Raw genomic sequence first — 17729 nt, forward strand, 5'->3', positions numbered from 1 at the left:
AACCGTGCACGGCTGAAACACGGGAAAGTGAACTCACAGGTGACGGAAACACTAATGAAACCACTAAGGCATGCTCCGCTAAAACACGGGAAAGTAAACTCACTGTGGAATGAAACGCTAATGCAACCTCTAAACCGTGCTCTGCTGAAACATGGGAAAGTGAACTCACTAGTGAATGAAACCCTACAACAACCACTAAATCGTGTACTGCTGACATATGGGAAAGTAAACTCACTGAGGAAAGAAACCTTAATGAAACCACTAAAGCGAACACCGCTGAAACACGGGAACGTGAACTTACTGGTGAATGAAACCCTAATGAGACGACTAAAGCGTGCACTGCTGAAACATCGGAAAGTGAACTCACAGGTGAATGAAATCCTAACGGAACCACGAAACCATGCACCACTGCAACATGGGAAAGGGAACTCACTGGTGAATGAAACCCTAATGAAATCACTAAACCGTGCACCGCTGAAACATGGGAAAGTGAAGTCACAGGTGAATGAATCCCTAATGAAATCACTAAACCGTGCACCGCTGAAACACGGGAAAGTGAACTCAGTGGTGAATGAAACCCTACAACAACCACTAAACCGTGCACTGCTGACATATGGGAAAGTAAACTCACTGAGGAAACAAACCTTAATGAAACCACCAAAGCGAACACCGCTGAAACACGGGAACGTGAACTGACTCGTGAATGAAACCGTAATGAAACCACTAAAGCGTGCACCGCAGACACACAGGAAAGTGAACTTACAGGTGAATGAAATCCTAAGAGAACCACGAAACCATGCACCGCTGAAACATGGGAAAGTGAACTCACTGGTGAATGAAACCCTAAAGAAACCACTACAACATGCACTGCTGAAACACTGGAAAGTGAACTCACCGGTGAATAACCCTAATGGAACCACGAAACCATGCACCGTTAAAATATGGGAAAGTGAACTCACTGGTGAATGATACCCTAAAGAAACCACGAAACTGTGCACCAGTGAAACCAGGGAAATGAACTCACTGGAGAATGAAACCTTAATGAAACCACTAAAGTGTGCACCGCTGAACCAGGGGAAATTAACCCACTGGTGAATGAAATCCTAAAGAAACCAGTAAACTGTGCACGGCTGAAACATGGGAAAGTGAACTGACAGGTGAATGAAACCCTAATGAAACCACTAAACCGTGCACTGCTGAAACACGGGAGGTGAGCTCAGAGGTGAATGAAACCAAAAAACCGTGCACCGCTGAACCATGGAAAATGAACCAACTGGTGAATGAAACTCTAAAGAAGTCAACAAACCGTGCACTGTTGAACCACAGGAAAGTGAACTCACTGGTGATAGAAACCCTAATGAGACCAGTAAACCATGCACCGCTGACCAAGGGAAAGTGAAATCACTAGTGAATGAAACCCTAAAGGAACGACTAAGCCGCGCACCACTGAAACACGGGAAAGTAAAGTCACTGGTGAATGAAACCCTATAACAACCACTAAATCGTGCACCGCTGAAATATGGGAAAGTGAACTCATTGAGGAATGAAACCTTGATGAAACCACTAAAACCGAACACCTCTGAAACACGGGAAAGTGAACTAAATGGTGATGAAACTCTAATGAAACCACTAAATCGTGCTCCGCTGAAACACGGGAAAGTGAACTCACAGGTGAATGAAACCCGAATGAAACCACTAAACCATGCTCTGCTGAAACATGGGAAAGTGAACTCACAGGTGAATGAAACACTAATGAAACCTCTAAACCGTGAACCAGTGAACCGTGGGAAAGTGAACTCACTGGGCAATGGAATCCTAAAGAAACCATTAAACCGTGCATCGCTGAACCATGGGAAAGTGAACTCACTGTGGAATCAAACCCCAATGAAACCACTAAAATGTGAACCGTTGAAACATGGGAAAGTGAACTCACTGGTGAATGAAACCCCAATGGAACCACTAAAATGTGAACCGCTGAAAAATGGGAAAGTGAACTCACTGGTGAATGAAACCCCAATGGAACCACTAAAATGTGAACCGCTGAAACATGGGAAAGTGAACTCACTGGTGAATGAAACCCTAAAGAAACCAAAAAACTGTGTATCGCTGAAAGCAGGGAAAGTGAACTCACTGGTGAATAAAACCGTAATGAAACCACTAAACCGTGCACCGCCGAATCAGGGGAAAGAGAACTCACTGTGGAATGAAACCCTAATGAATCCACTGAACCGGGCACTGCTGAAACATGGGAAAGTGAACTGACTGGTGAATGAAACCCTAAAGAAACCACTAAACCATGCAACCCTGAACCATGGCAAAGTGAACTCACTGGTGAATGAAACCTTAATACAACCACTGAGTCGTGCACCGCTGAACTGTGGGAAAGTGAATTCACTGGTGAATGAAATTTAATAAAACCACTAAACCATGCACTGCTGAAACACGGGAAAGTGAACTCACTGGAGAATGAATCCCTAATGGAACCACTAAACCGTGCACCGCTGAAACATGGGAAAGTGAACTGACTGGTGAATGAAATCCTAAAGAAACCAGTAAACTGTGCACCACTGAACCATGGCAAAGTCAACTCACTGAGGAATAAAACCCCAATGAAACCACTAAAACGTGAACCTCTGAAACATGGGAAACTGAACTCACTGGAGACTGAAACCCTAATGAAACCACTAAACCGTGCACTGCTGAAACACTGGAAAGTGAACTCAGTCGTGAATGAAACCGTAATGAAATCACGAAACTGTGCACCGCTGAATTACGGGAAAGTAAACTCACTGTGGAATGAAACCCTAATGAATCCACTGAACCAGGCACTGCTGAAACACGGGACAGTGAACTCACTGGTGAATGAATCCTGAATGAAATCACTAAACCGTGCACTGCTGAAACATGGGAAAGAGAACTCACCTGTGAATGAAACCTTAATGGAACCAATAGACGGTGCTCCGCTGAAACACGGAAAAGTAAACTCACTGGTGAATGAATCCCGAATGAAACCACTAAACCGTGCACTGCTGAAACACGGGAAAGTGACTCACAGGTGAATGAAAGCCTAATGAAACCACTAAGCAGTGCACCGCAGAAACACGGGAAAGTGAACTCAAAGTTGAATGAAACCATAATCAAGCCACTAAACCGTGCTCCGCTGAAACACGGGAAAGTAAACTCATAGGTGAATGAAACCGTAACGGAACCGCTAAAACGTGCACAGCTGAAACACGGGAAAGTGAACTCATAGCTGAATGAAACCCTAATGGAACCACGAAACCATGCACCACTAAAACATTGGAAAGTGAACTCACTGGTGAATGAAACCCTAAAGAAACCACGAAAGTGTGCACCGCTGAAAACGGGAAAGTGAACTCACTGGTGAATGAAACCGTAATGAAACCACTAAACCATGCACCGATGAATCACCGGAAAGTGAACTCTCTGTGGAATGAAACCCTAATGAATCCACTGAACCGTGCACCCCTGAAACAGGGGAAAGTGAACTCACAGGTGAATGAGACCCTAATGAAGCCACTAAAATGGGCCCTGCTAAAACACGGAAAACTGAACTCACAGGAGATTGAAACCCTAAAGAAACCACTAAACCGTGCCCTGCTGAAACACGGGAAAGTGAACTCACAGGTGAAGGAAACACTAATGAAACCACTAAAGCATGCTCCGCTGAAACACGGGAAAGTGAACTCACAGGTGAAAGAAACCCTAAGGAAACCACTAAACCATGCCCTGCGGAAGCAAGGGAGAGTGAACTCACTGGTGAATGAAACCCTAATGAAACCACTAAAGTGTATTCCACTGAAACACGGGAAAGTGAGCTCAGAGGTGAATGAAACCCTAATGAAACGTCTAAACCGTGCACCGCTGAACGATGGGAAAGTGAACTCACTGCTGAATAAAACCCAAATGAAAACACTAAAATGTGCACTGCTGAAACTCGGGAAAATGAACTCCCTGGTGAATGAAAACCTAAAGGAACCACTAAACCATGCACCGCTGAAACACGGGAAAGTGAACTCACTGGTGAATGAAACCCTAATGTAACCACTAAAGCGTGTTCTGCTGAAACACGGGAAAGTGAACTCACAGGTGAATGAAACCCTAATGAAACCATTAAACCGTGCTCCGCTGAAACATGGGAAAGTGAACTCACAGGTGAATGAAACCCTAATGAAACGTCTAAACCGTGCACCACTGAACGATGGGAAAGTGAACTCAGTGCTGAATAAAACCCAAATGAAAACACTACAATGTGTATGCTGAAACTCGGGAAAATGAACTCCCTGGTGAATGAAAACCTAAAGGAACCACTAAACCATGCATCGATGAACCATGGGAAAGTGAACTCACTGCTGAATGAAGACCCAATGAAACCACTAAAACGTGCACCGCTGAAACATGGGAAAGTGAACTCACTGGAGAATGAAACCCTAATGGAACCACTAAACCATGCACCGCTGAAACACGGGAAAGTGAACTCACTGGTGAATGAAATACTAATGAAACCACTAAACCGTGCACCCCTGAACCATGGGAAAGTGAACTCACTGGTGACAGAAACCCTAATACAACCACTGAGCCGTGTACCGCTGAACTGTGCAAAAGTGAATTCACTGGTGAATGAAATCTTAATAAAACTACTAAACCATGCACCGCTGAAACACGGGAAAGTGAACTCACTGGAGAATGAATCTCTAATGAAACCACTAAACCGTGCAACACTGAAACATGGGAAAGTGAACTCACTGTTGAATGAAACCCTAATAAAACCAAAAAACCGTGCACCACTGAATAACGGGAAAGTGAACTCACTGGTGAATGAAACCCTAACGGAACCACGAAACCATGCACCGCTGAAACACGGGAAAGTGAACTCACTGGTGAAAGAAACACTAAAGAAACCAGCATACTGTGCACTGCTGAAATCCGGGAAAGTGAACTCACTGGTGAATGAAACCCTAAAGAAACCACTAAAACATGCACTGCTGAAACATGGGAAAGTGAACTCCCTGGTGAAGGAAACCCTAATGAAACCACTAAACCGTCCTCTGCTGAAACACGGGAAAGTGAACTCACTGGTGAATGAAACCCTAATGGAACCACGAAACCGTGCACCGCTAAAATATGGGAAAGTGAACTCACTGGTGAAAGAAACGCTAAAGAAACCCTAAAGAAACCAATAAACCGTGCAGCGCTGAAAAACGGGAAAGTGAACTCACTGTGGAATGAAACCCTAATGAATCCACTAAACTGTGTACCGCTGAAACACGGAAAAGTGAACTCCCTGGTGAATGAAACCCTAATGAAACCAAAAAACCGTGCACCGCTGAATCACGGGAAAGTGAACTCACTGTGGAATGAAACCCTAATGAATCCACTAAACCGTGTACCGCTGAATCACAGGAAAGTGAACTCACTGCGGAATGAAACCCTAATGAGACCACTAAACTGTGCTCTGCTGAAACACGGGAAAGTGAAGTCACAGGAGAATGAAACTCTAATGAAACCACTAAACCATTCACTGCTGTAAAACCGGAAAGTGAACTCACTGGTGAATGAAACCCTAAAGAAACCACTAAATCGTGCAGCGCTGAAAAAAGGCAAAGTGAACTAAATGGTGAATGAAACTCTAACAAAACCACTAAACCGTGCACTGCTGAATCACGGGAAAGTGAACTAAATGGTGAATGAAACTCTAATAAAACCACTAAACCGTGCTCTGTGGAAACACGGGAATGTGAACTCATAGGTGATGAAACCCTAATGAAACTTCTAAACCGTGAACCGCTGAACCGTAGGAAAGTGAACTCACTGGGGAATGAAACTCCAATGAAACCACTAAAATGTGCACCTCTAAAACATGGGAAAGTGAACTCACTGATGAATGAAACCCTAATGAAACCAAAAAACCGAGCACCGCTGAATCACCGGAAAGTGAACTCACTGGTGAATGAAATCCTATAGAAAGCACCAAACCGTGCACCGCTGAGACACAGGAAAGTGAACTCACTGTTGAAAGAAACCCTAATGAAATCACTAAACCGTGAACCCCTGAACCATGGGAAAGTGAACTCACTGGTGAATGAAATCCCAATGAAACCACTAAAACGTGCACCGCTAAAACACGGGAAAGGGAACTCACTGGAGAATGAAACCCTAATGAAACCACTAAACCGAGCACCGCTGAAACACGGGAAAGTGAACTCACTGGTGAATGAAACCCTAATGGAACCATGAAACCATGCACCGCTGAAACACGGGAAAGTGAACTCACTGGTGAATGAAACCCTAAAGAAACCACTAAACCGTGTCTGCTGAAACACAGGAAAGTGAATTAACAGGTGATTGAAACCCTAATGAAACCTCTAAACCGAGCACCGCTGAACCGTGGGAAAGTGAACTCACAGGTGAATGAAACCCTAATGAAAGCACTAAACCATGCACTGTGGAAAAACGGGAAAGTGACCTCACTGTGGAATGAAACCCCAATGAAACCACTAAACCGTGCCCTGCTGAAACACGGGAAAGTGAACTCACTTGTGAATGAAACCCTAATGAAACCACTAAAGTGTGCTCTGCTGAAACACGGGAAAGTGAACTCGCAGGTAAATGAAACACTAATGAAACCACTAAACCGCGCGCCGCTGAATCACGGGCAAGTGATCTCACTTGTGAATGAAAGCCTAATGAAACCACTAAACCATGCAGCTGTGAAACTCGTGAAAGTGCAGTCCAGAGTATGCAAGATGACTCCAGACCAGATTCATACAGGAAACTAGATCATACATGCGGCATCTTAAAGATTCTGCTTGCTGTAACTAAAAAAAAAACAAAATATGTTGCATTCTGTAACTAAGGACCCCAAAAGCTGCAGTGAAGATCAAAGAGCCTGTGTGCTGCCCCTAAGATTCAGCGCAGCCAAATATTATAAAGAAATATTAACCTAGAACAATGTACTGATGAGACTCTCTACAGGGCAGGAATAGAGATGCAGATGTAGAGTACAACTTGTGGACATGGCGGGGCTGTGGGGGTGGGATGGATTAAGAGAGCAGCACTGATATAGGTACACTACCAGGTGTAAATTAGCTAGTTAGTGGGGAGCTGGTGCAGAGCACAGGGAGTTCAGCTCAGTGCTCTGTGATGACCTTGAGGGGTCAGCCGGAGGCTCAAGATGGTGGGGATGTAACTTTCTAGAGCAAGGTCTCCACGCTTGGTAGAGTCAGGCAGATGAAAGAGCAGACTGTGAGAAGTGGCCAGTGTCGGTTACAGGCCAGGTAATAACAGGAAAGCTCAAGACCAAGGGATTCCAGGGTACAGTAAAGACTAGGTTAGACAGGCATTTGAAAGATTTTTTTGAGTGCATTTCAGTGTCCTTGTGCTACAAAGTAACCTAAAAATAGTGAGGGAAGAAAGAATCAAGAGAAAAATGAAAGTAAAGGATAAAAATTGTGTTCCTTTTTTTCTTTTATTTATTCCTTTTTTCTTTCATCCACCCATTCAACAAACGCTTGCTGAATGCAAATCCATGTCAGGGCATGGGGCAAGAAGGCAGATGTCAGGTCTGTAAGATTAGGTTCCTTCTCCTAGAGAGTCTGTAATAACAAGAACAGTAAGAACTCGGCTCACACTGTCTACTAGGAAGTGTTCTGAGTGCCTGTCCGCACACTCACTCACTCAGTACTTTTGGCCCTCTGATGTCAGAGCAGTCATCACACCTCATTTCACTGCGGAAGATGCTGAGCTGCAGAGAAGTTCAGTGAGGTGTCAAGATCACACAGCTCATTGCCAGCAGAACCGGGACTGAACTTAGTGGGTCTGGCTCCAGAGTCTGTACCTTAACCACAGTGCTACCTGAACAAAGAAGTTTCTGAAATGGGTTGTAAGTAGGATGATTACATATTCCAAGCAGTCTGGGATAGACCCACTTTATGCTTGCTGTCCCAGTGGAAGTATTCACTGTATCAACAGAAGGACTTCCCTGGCGGCTCAGTGGATAAGAATCCACCTGCCAATGCAGGGGACACAGGTTCAGTACCTGGTCCATGAATATTTAACCTGCCGCAGGGCAGCTAAATCTGTGAGCCACAGCTACTGAGCCCACGTGCGGCAACTACTGAAGCCGGGGTGCCTAGAGCCTGTGCTCCACAAGAGAAGCCTGTGCACTACAGAGAAGAGTAGCCTGTGCTCACTGCAACTAGATAAAGCCCTCACAAAGCAACAAAGACCCGGTGCAATAGAAAATATATATACAAATAAGTAAATATAAAAACTAGAAGGTTTGAAGGATAAATTATATAGTCACCCTAATTATAAGAGAGGCTAAACCATTGCAGGCCTCTTCTTCCAACATTTAATTGTTGGCTCATGTGCTATATAGAGACAAAGAACTGTAAGGTGTTTATGGAGAATAAATGAAATGGCTCTCTATGATATCGAGCTATGATACACAGCCTCGAGACCTGAAACACTTACTGCACCCCCGCTGTGCGGCACCAATGGTGGGGCGGTCATCACAGCCCAAGCAGCAGGCCAAGCACAGAAGGTCCGCGTCTTCTGTAAAATTAGCTGCTGTGGTTTAGTCACTCAGTTGTTAGGCTCTTTGTGACCCCATGGACCGTACCCACCAGGCTCCTCTGTCCATGGGGTTCTGCAGGCACGACTGCTGAAGTGGGTTGCCATTTCCTTCTCCAAGGGATCTTCCCCACCCAGTGATGGAACCCTTGTCTCCTGCATTGCAGGTGGATTCTTTACCACTGAGCATTCAATAGGAGGCCTGAAAACCTGGCAGCCCTGTACAATCAGAAATGGTGTTTCCGTCCATTTTATCTCATTTGATTAATTGGAACAGAGTCTGCTGATGGCTGGAGCCCAGCAGTCAGATAAAAATCACTTTACATCGACCTGTTTGCTGCCACCAGCCAGCCAAAACCCTCGATTCCTCTGTGGCCCTTTATTAATGGAGAGGGCCTTGCGATGTAATTTGTCATTCTGGAGAGACTGCTTTTATAAAAACAGTGAGTGCTGACATTATATCTAATTACCTCTAACATATCCCTGAACAAGTACAGGTCTTATCTCAGACTATAAACTTGCAGGAAGGAGTGACTATACCTGAAATCCTTTTGCTAAATCACTTGGCACAAACCAAAAATTGTGCAAGTAGTTATATTGCAATAAATATACATAAATAAAAGTCGTACTGGGGAGAGAGATGATGCAGAGAGTCAGCTGTCTGGGAAAAGATCTTAAAAAAGGGAAAGTAAAAGCACTTTTTAAAAATGCCACATAAACACTGAAGACTTTTCTTCTTAGTTCACTGACAAGACAAGGATGCCTGGGAAGTTCCAGCCAGAGCGAGGAGACATAGAAATAAAAGGCATCCAGGTTAGAAAGGAAGAGATAAAACTTACTTGCAGAAGATATGATCTCATATATAGAAAACCCTACACAATCCATAAGAAGGGTATGAGGGCTAATATATCAAGTCACCAAAACTGCAAAATACAGGATCAACACACAAAAATCAGCTGTATTTCCATACACTAGGAATGAACAGTCAGAAAAGGAACTATGAAAATAATTCCATGAAATACAGCACTGAAAGAATAAATTATTTGGGAATAAAATTACCTAAAAAGGTGCTAGACTGTACACTGAAAAGTACCAGTGTTGATTAATAAGAGTAAGAAGACCTAGATAACTGGAAAGACATCTGTGCTCATGGACAGAAACAAGAATTACTAAACCAGCCAGAGAAGCACGGCCCCCACGCCCCGCCCCGCAGAGGCATCTTCGCCCGGCCGCCTGGCCCACCCGAGGATGGGGCTCTGACCAGCTCTCCACCCACTGTCCAGGGCGCCTTCCTGTGCCCCAGCAGAGAGACCGGGTCTGGCTCGGACGCACGGCGTCCTGCACACAGAAGAAGACACGAGGTCTGTCACACCCTGGGCGGCCTCAGACGGACAGCCAGCTCCCTGGCTTGGATGGAAGAGTGTTTTACTACAGCAAAGCCCAGGAAGAGAAGTGAAGAGTATCTATGGCGAAGATACCAACTTTCAACTCTACAAACATCACACTCTTAAGGAGCGGGAGTAAGAATTCAACCCACACTTTAGAAGGCGGCTGCCCCTGCCAACCCCCACAAACACACAGAATTCACAACAGAGGACCGAGCACGGGGGCTCCTGAGGAGTCAGGTCTGGGGGAGGAAGGGCCTTACCTCCTGTCCCCGGACGGCGGTGCTGCCACACCACGCTCCTAAGGAAGCTCTCCGCAGCGGGGTCTGGCTGCTGCGAGACGTCTGAGGCCACGTCCGTGACGGCCACCATGCCCTGCAACGGCAGACACGCGTTTCCATCGAGCCGTGATCGTGACCCTGAGATGGCTCTGGGGGTGGCCATGTCCACACGCCACGAGACACTGCGTACCAGGAATTCTCACTAGTTCTGAGTGATCCCCTCATGTAATGACAGAGCTGGTTGTGTTGTTTAAGTTTGAGGGGAGGCGGGGAAGGACTGAACAATCGGGAAAACCATTTCTGCCATGGAGAACTTGCAACGTGGTGGAGGAGAGTGAATGCCCACAGGATGGACATTCATGGACTTTCTAGGGCTCACTGGAGGCTTCCTCACACCTGACACACGGGGTCCACTTAATCCTGCAGAGGGTTGTCCTCTGGTGTGAAATCTCTGATGACAAGGAAGGGCTGAGATCCTGCTCAAAGCTCTCTCACACCCACGACATGTGGAGCGTCCCTGGTTTAAACGCCTCTTTACGACTCTCTGGGCCCCAGTGCTCCCCCCACGTGTGTGTCTGACTGCAGGCACTCTCTCTTGTGGGGACATTCTGTGTGAGAAGTCCTGGATTCAAACGGAAATCCGCCCACACTTGCTATAAACAAGATCCCTCTCCAAAGCCGCACTTCTTTGTGACGGAGCCTTTGTCTCCCACCAGCCCTGTCCTGCTGAAGCAAGGAAGCCTCTGGAACCCCGCAAACTGCCTCCTGCCAGTTTTCTGCTTGTGCCCGACTCACTGGTGCCCCCTCACACACAGCGGCGTAAGCCCAGCCTTCCCCGAGGACGGCACGCTCCGTAGGTCTCTCCGTGTGCACCTCCTGGGACAGCGCCTCTTCACTGAAGTTCTTCTCTGAAGGCAACTCCTGGGTCTTCAGCGGAATCTGCGAGTCTAAAGGATAGTTTTAAGACGGTATCTCTCTTACTACACGTTAGTATGAAGACATTTTCCCAAATGCAACCAGATGGAAAAAGATTCTCAGAAAGTACACATCGTTTTGAAAGCTTTCTACATGACCCGCTGGCCTTCCAATCCCAAACTTGTGTGGCTTTAAAACTACCACACACAATGTGAGTTTTCACACCTAGATGTTGAGCGAGTACTGCATGTTATATTTTTGGCAGGAGACTAGAGAAAGAGATACAAATGCAGGAGATGACGGAGTTCACAGAGATTTAAATCTAAGGTGAAATGTGGCCGGGAAAAAGAGTGGGCAGAGGTCACAGAAGTAAACACTTATTAAGTCTCTCTTTGAATCTGTCTCCATTTTATTTAGCAAAGGTTTCTTTGCTTGCTCTTTTCTTTTTTAAAAATGTAAACTTAAAAAAAATTATGATGATGCTAACTAGCCAATGTTCAGATCCTGGCTTATGTGACAAGTCTTCAAAATCAACTAGAATCTCAGCAAGAGAGAAAGCATCAACAGAAGGGGGAAAAAACCAGTTTTGTCTCAGGAAACCAGCTCAGAGAAAGCCACTGAGTTCTGCGATAAGAGGAAAACTTTCCCCCGAAACACCATTCCAGTTCTCCTGGGTGTACACCGACCCCGGGAGCATGATGACCCACGGGAGTCGACGCAGTTGTTAACTGTCCAGTGGATATAAACTTTCCTCTGCAGCACGGTTTGAACAAAGGGGTCTTACAAGATGCTCAGCTCTGGGAACAGTAGTCATTTCCGATCACTGGACCCACCACGAGGAGTCTGTACTTGAGTCCTCGTGATTAACCTGCTGCCCCAGAAGTAACGCTGTGACTGAAGACTCTGCACCCCCGTGGTACACATACTGGCAAGCGCCTGCAAGAGCGCCCCATCGGGTCAGGGTCAGAGTCCTCTCCTCAGAGCCAGTCGCCGGCCCGCCCAGCGGCCCGCACACACGTCCACCCGAAGCCCAGACCAATCACGGCCCAGCCTGGATCGCCTCCAGACCTACCAACCTGTCCTCTCCTTCTCACCTGTCTCCTCGGGGCTCTGTGCTCCTGCCTTGTTCTCCTGGCGTGAAACCGAGAAGGACTTTCTCTTCCTCCCGAGTCCCTACCTACACGTGTCACACGTGGGACAGCCCTTTCTACTGCACTTGTGTGCACAGAGACGTGTCATCTCGCCCACGGGAGGGTGACTTCTCTACGGCTCCCCCTCGACTTCCCAGCCAGCACCTGCAGCCTCACTCAAAGCCGACACAGTGAGAATCAGTCGGGGGGGACCCTAGTGCGAGTCATTCCATCAAAGGGGAATAAGACAGAACTACAGCACCGTCAGCCGTGCGAAGAGCAGAGAGGACTGCTAAGTCTGAGTGATGGGAGGTCAGAGAGGGAGCTGGTGACAGACGAGGGCCAGAGAGAGGACCAGGGGGACGTGTGGAGGCAGGGGAGCGCAGGTGGAGAGGAGGGGTGGGGAAAAGGAGATGTGCAGAGCCCAGGCCTCGATTCCTCATTTTCCCCTGGGGGGCGGGGCGGTTCCGGAGTCTGGTGATGGTCCCAGGTGTCCGAGGGTGGGGAGCCGTGGGTTCCCCTCACCTCCAGCCCTCCCCCCCATGCTCACCTGGGCACCTGCCTCTGGTCGACTTTCTCTTCACAGCCCAGGGCTCCTTCCTCTGTTCCAACGACGAGATCATCTCGGGCTTAGACATGCAAAGCCCTAAATGCGTAAGAAGACAGGCACAGGTTGGTCCTTGGGGCGGGCGGTGAGGGGGCGGGGGGCGGGCGGTGAGGGGACGGTGGCCGGCCCTTACCCAGCGAGGCCAGGTTCCTGTAGTTCTCCAGCATCACGCTCCGGTGCAGGCTCCTCTGGGCCGAGTCCAGCCAGGCCCACTCCTCCCCGGAGAACTCCACCGCCACATCGCCGAACGTCAGCGGGCTCTGGGGCGACACGACCGCATGCACGCTGGACCAGAGCTCACGCCCCCCGGTGCACACGCAGGACACGCCCCCCGCCCCCAGAATGTGAGGGGACTTGGAGCCAGGGCCTCCAGAGAGGTGATCAGGAGCGAAGCACTCTTGTAAGAGGAAGAAAGCGGGGGTGGTGGGCGCAGAGGGAGACCCCGGGGGAAAGCACCTCTGCTGACCCCTCGGTCTGGAACTTCTGGCCCCCAGAACTGTGAAAAATCACTGTGTCGCTGAAGCTGCCCACCCTGTGGAGTTCTGTTATGGCAGCCCTCACAGACTAACACAAGGGCTGAGAATTATCTCCTCTTCATTTTAGGTAGAGTATATGTGTAGAGAGTAATATCCAATAATGTGGAAATCTAGTTAATGATTGGGCCTCATCCAGTCAAACTCCAAAGGAAAGAGAAAAAGAGAGAGCGCCCCTACCCTTGGAGCAGTGGCAATCTTGGGCAGGAGACGGGGGCACACAAGTGACGTACGGGACACCAACTCAAACAATAAACAAGGGAGGCTGAGCTGTCCCAGTCCCGTGCACAACCGGTCCCAGAGCCCTTTCTACTGTGAGGACAGTCAAGCGGTCTGGATCAGCACAAGAGTGGGGACACAGAGACATACTGTGGGAAACATCCCCAGTGTTCCTGACTTCCTGCAGGTAGTAACAAGTCCTCTTCCTCTCCGGGGAAAAAAAGAGAAGAAAGAATGGGGAAATAAACCCATGTGACCCATGGCATGAGCACGGCACTCAGAACGTGAGGTGCTTCAGAAACACTGGGGCGACGCTGACCAAGGCCCCCCTTTCCACCTAAAGACTGACATCGTTTTACTGGGAACACAAAGCCCCTTGGAGGTCCAGTATCTGTGGAACACTATACAATCACATGTTCTCTAACTCACACAAACTCTGAAGACATCTTTAACCAAACTGTGTAAAGACGGGTCACAAGGGTTCTGTGAGTGTATACTTATCCTCATATTCATAGAGTTGTACGTATTAAAAATCTGTCAATCTTGCCTCAATAAAGTGGTTTAGAAACAAACTAAAAGACAAAACATTTCAATGAAGATACTTTTTTGGCAGATACTTTCAACTGCGTTCAAAGGCATAGGTGCTCAGACAGGGGCTTACTTTTCTGCTTCTCTTCTGATCCAGTTCTAAAAGACAGGTTTTTGCAGATTCCAGTCTTCCATTCTAAGTCTTCCTGCTCCTTGGCTGGCAAGCCTTATGCTTTTTTCGCCCCCCAATATTCAAACATCTTTCAGATATTCCTTACTAAATGAAGCAAAACATATACAGTATATGTAGCATATCAACTGTACACGAATTACTGTATCTTTATAGAGCATACTGCTGCATATACTACACCTATATATACTACAGATAGGTATACCACAGCATCATTATAGTAACTTTTTAAGCTAGAGCCAGAGAAAATGTTGCCTGTTTTTTTAGCATCTGTCACTACTTTGTCTTTGGTAAAACTGGAATAATTTGGGGGCCCTTAAGGAGAAGAATACAAGTTCAAGTATTTTCTTGTACTTGGCAACTGGGTTTTTCTGGCTTCATTTTTTTCCTTGATAAGAAACGTCCCTTCCCCACCTCTCTAACCCCATGTTCCAGAGGGGCACATCCTCTGAAGCTCTTTTCCCAGTTTCTACAGACGGCTCCTCAGACACAGGACTAACGACTCTGGTTAGTTCTCCATCTGAATGTTTCTGTCCCCCTCCCTGTCACGTGCTGAGATCCCAACGCCCCGTGTGATGGTATTACTTGGAGACAGGGACTGTGGGAAACCCCCCTCCCCACGAATGGGATGAGTGTCCTTATAGAAGAGGCCCCAGAGAGCTCCCCAGCTCCCTCCATGTGAGGACGAGAAAGTGCAGGTCCTGTTCTGATTCCTCTTGCCATCATATAGACGCGTAAATTTTCAAGCGGGTTTCACAGAGTCACACTACACCCAGAGAAAAGACACAGCTATTGAATCTGTACCTCATGTAAAAATGTGATCGATGCCTTAACGCTGTCATAATAAAGATGAGATGGACTTCAAAAACAAACAGATAAAAACTAAAAAGCAAGCTTATCCTCACAGAAAAATATTGTGCTAATATTTTACAGGAAAAGATGAATAGAAAGTAATATTTTATAGAAAAAATACATTAAAGAGGGTTTTTTTTGTTCAATTCAGGTAATTTTTCAAGTGCACAAATGAAAAGTTGGTAATAAATTATTTTGGTGACATTTGCTGTATTTCTTTAGTAAAAAACTAAAAACTAGAATTCTAGCTTTTGAGGCCATACTGCCACTCCACCCACATATAATTTTTAAAGTATTTTGCCTTCATGTAAGTTTGGTGAACTTTAATCCACAAGGTAAGGAAAACTTCTGGGAATATACTTACAGGAAATAATCAGAGACAATGCATATTCTAAGTATAAAACTTACTATTGTGACACTATATTAATAGTGAAACACTGGCTTCCACGAGCACTTTAATAAGACTACGTTCACACATTCATCCACCGTATACTTGCTGCATCAGGCACGGGGGCAAAACTACCGAGAACTCCTGCCTGTGTCAAATGTACTTTCTGGTAAGAGAATCTGACAAGAGAAAAGCACGTAAATGAAGTATACGGGATGCTGAAAAGTGCTAAGAGTCTTTAACAAGTAAAGCAGGGATGTGAGGAATTCGGGTGGGAGGCTCTGAAGCTTTAGACTGCGCAATCGGGAAAAGGAGAAGGTAACTTTTGAGAAGGCAAAGTGAGTGATGGGGGCGTGTGGTCCATGTCAGAGGCAGGGCCAGGTGGCGGGGGGGGCCATCAGCCCCAAGACGGGGAAGCCACAGGAGCGTCTGAGCAGACCTCGCAGCACAAACGTCTCTGGCTGCGGCGCTGGGTGGGGACTACGGGGGGCATGAGCTGAAGATAAGAGGACAGAGGCGGTGGTGCCGGGGCGGTGACAGCTGTCAGACTGTGGGCACCACGTGAAAACAGCGCTGACAGGATTTGCCAGTGGACCAAATACAGGAGGTGAGGGCAGGAGAGGAGACGAGGAATGACGCCAGCTTTGGCCCAAGGAACTGGGGCATGAAGCTGCCGCAGATGGACAGACACAAGGGCAGGGGCTGGTTTATGGGGGGACCCCAGGAGCCTGGGGCTGGAGGTGTCCGCTGTGAGCTCCCTGCTGGACACACAGCTGGACACCGAGGCCTGGAGCTCAGAGAGAGGACTGGGCTGGAAAGGGGGACCGGGAGAAGCCAGGCAGACAGACAAGAACAGAGAGGCTAGTACAGGGCCCAGAGGCCCAGCGACAGCTGCAGCTGAGGACGATGAAGAGCTGTGACAGCGGAGAAGTCAGGAAGCGGGGAGGGCCCGGTGAGCTCTTTCAGGGGTGACTGTTACCCGTTTCTGTCAATCAAGTTTCACTGGAACACAGCCTCGCCCAATCACTTACGTATGGTCTGTGGCTACTTCTAGAAGGCAGAGGGGAGCAGCCGCAGCAGAGACCTCACAGCCTGCGGAGCCCGAATATTTACTAATTGGCCCTTTACAGTGACAGCCTGCCAACCCTGAATGACCTCAGATGCCAACAACAGTCAAGAAAGACCAAGACCTGAGCGCCGCCTTTGGCAGTATGGATGGAGCTCACTGGGTGACTGAACCGGGCTCCTACATGGATGAGCTGGCGATGACACGTAGGAGACACAGTGGACACAGACAATTTATCAGCATTCTAAGAAGCAACACAACCAAGCGAGGAAAAGACAGCCTTACACACTGCACCAGGGCTGCCCTTCCCTCTTCTATTTGCCAAACTCTTCCTGCAAACCACGAGGCCTGGGACTTCCCTGGTGATCCAGTGCTTAAGAATCGGCCTAGCAATGCAGGAGACGCAGGTTCGATCCCTGGTGGGGGAACGAAGTTTCCACACCCCACACGGCAACTAGAGAGCCCGCGTGTCACCATGAGAAGCCCTTGCACTGTAACTAGAGAGAGTCCATATGCTGCAATGAAGACCTAAGCACAGCCAAAGAAAAATACTGAAAAAAAGAAACATGGGGCTCAGAGATCCCCTCCCTGCCTTTCCCCGACAGGCACCAAGACGCCAAGAGTTCCTCCAGCCCACTCGCACCATGATAGAACTCACACTCAGAACCTTGCATGCTTCCACGACTCTCCACTAACAGGCTGTGAGCTCCCAGGGAGCAGGGGCCAGAGCTCAGCCATCTGTCTCTCCAGGGGTTGGCTCAAAGAGAACATCAGACAAACCGGGTTCAACACAAGGGGCTGTCCTGTCTGTGCTGAGGAGTACCTTTCTGCTCTGGGGAGGGGCTGACTCAGTCCTTCAGTGACCACCAAACAGAGAAAGACATGGAGAGGAGGCAGGGAGGGAGGTCCTGGGCTGCCCCTGTAGCCCACCACTCACCAGAATGTGGGCAAATGGGAACCAGCTCCCCCGACAGGTCTCTTATACTGAAAACTTCTACAAGAAAATAAACGTCATTAAGCCCTGAAAAGCAAGCTTGCCT

The 17729-nt window shown here is 47.7% G+C and overlaps 1 protein-coding gene across 1 annotated transcript in view; it reads right to left on the bottom strand.

Moving 5' to 3' along the window:
* ZFP28 (ZFP28 zinc finger protein) overlaps window positions 1-17729 on the bottom strand; it is a 240639-nt gene that overhangs the window by 222150 nt on the left and 760 nt on the right. The window contains exons 3-6 of the mRNA XM_061140657.1: window positions 13047-13173; window positions 12857-12952; window positions 11057-11208; window positions 10244-10355 (exon numbers count right to left, since the gene is read on the bottom strand). Coding sequence (XP_060996640.1) covers window positions 10244-10355; window positions 11057-11208; window positions 12857-12952; window positions 13047-13173 — 487 coding nt within the window. The remainder of the gene's footprint in view (window positions 1-10243; window positions 10356-11056; window positions 11209-12856; window positions 12953-13046; window positions 13174-17729) is intronic.

This window comes from Dama dama, chromosome 4, assembly GCF_033118175.1.
Source record: "Dama dama isolate Ldn47 chromosome 4, ASM3311817v1, whole genome shotgun sequence".
NCBI classification, from domain to species: Eukaryota; Metazoa; Chordata; class Mammalia; order Artiodactyla; family Cervidae; genus Dama; species Dama dama.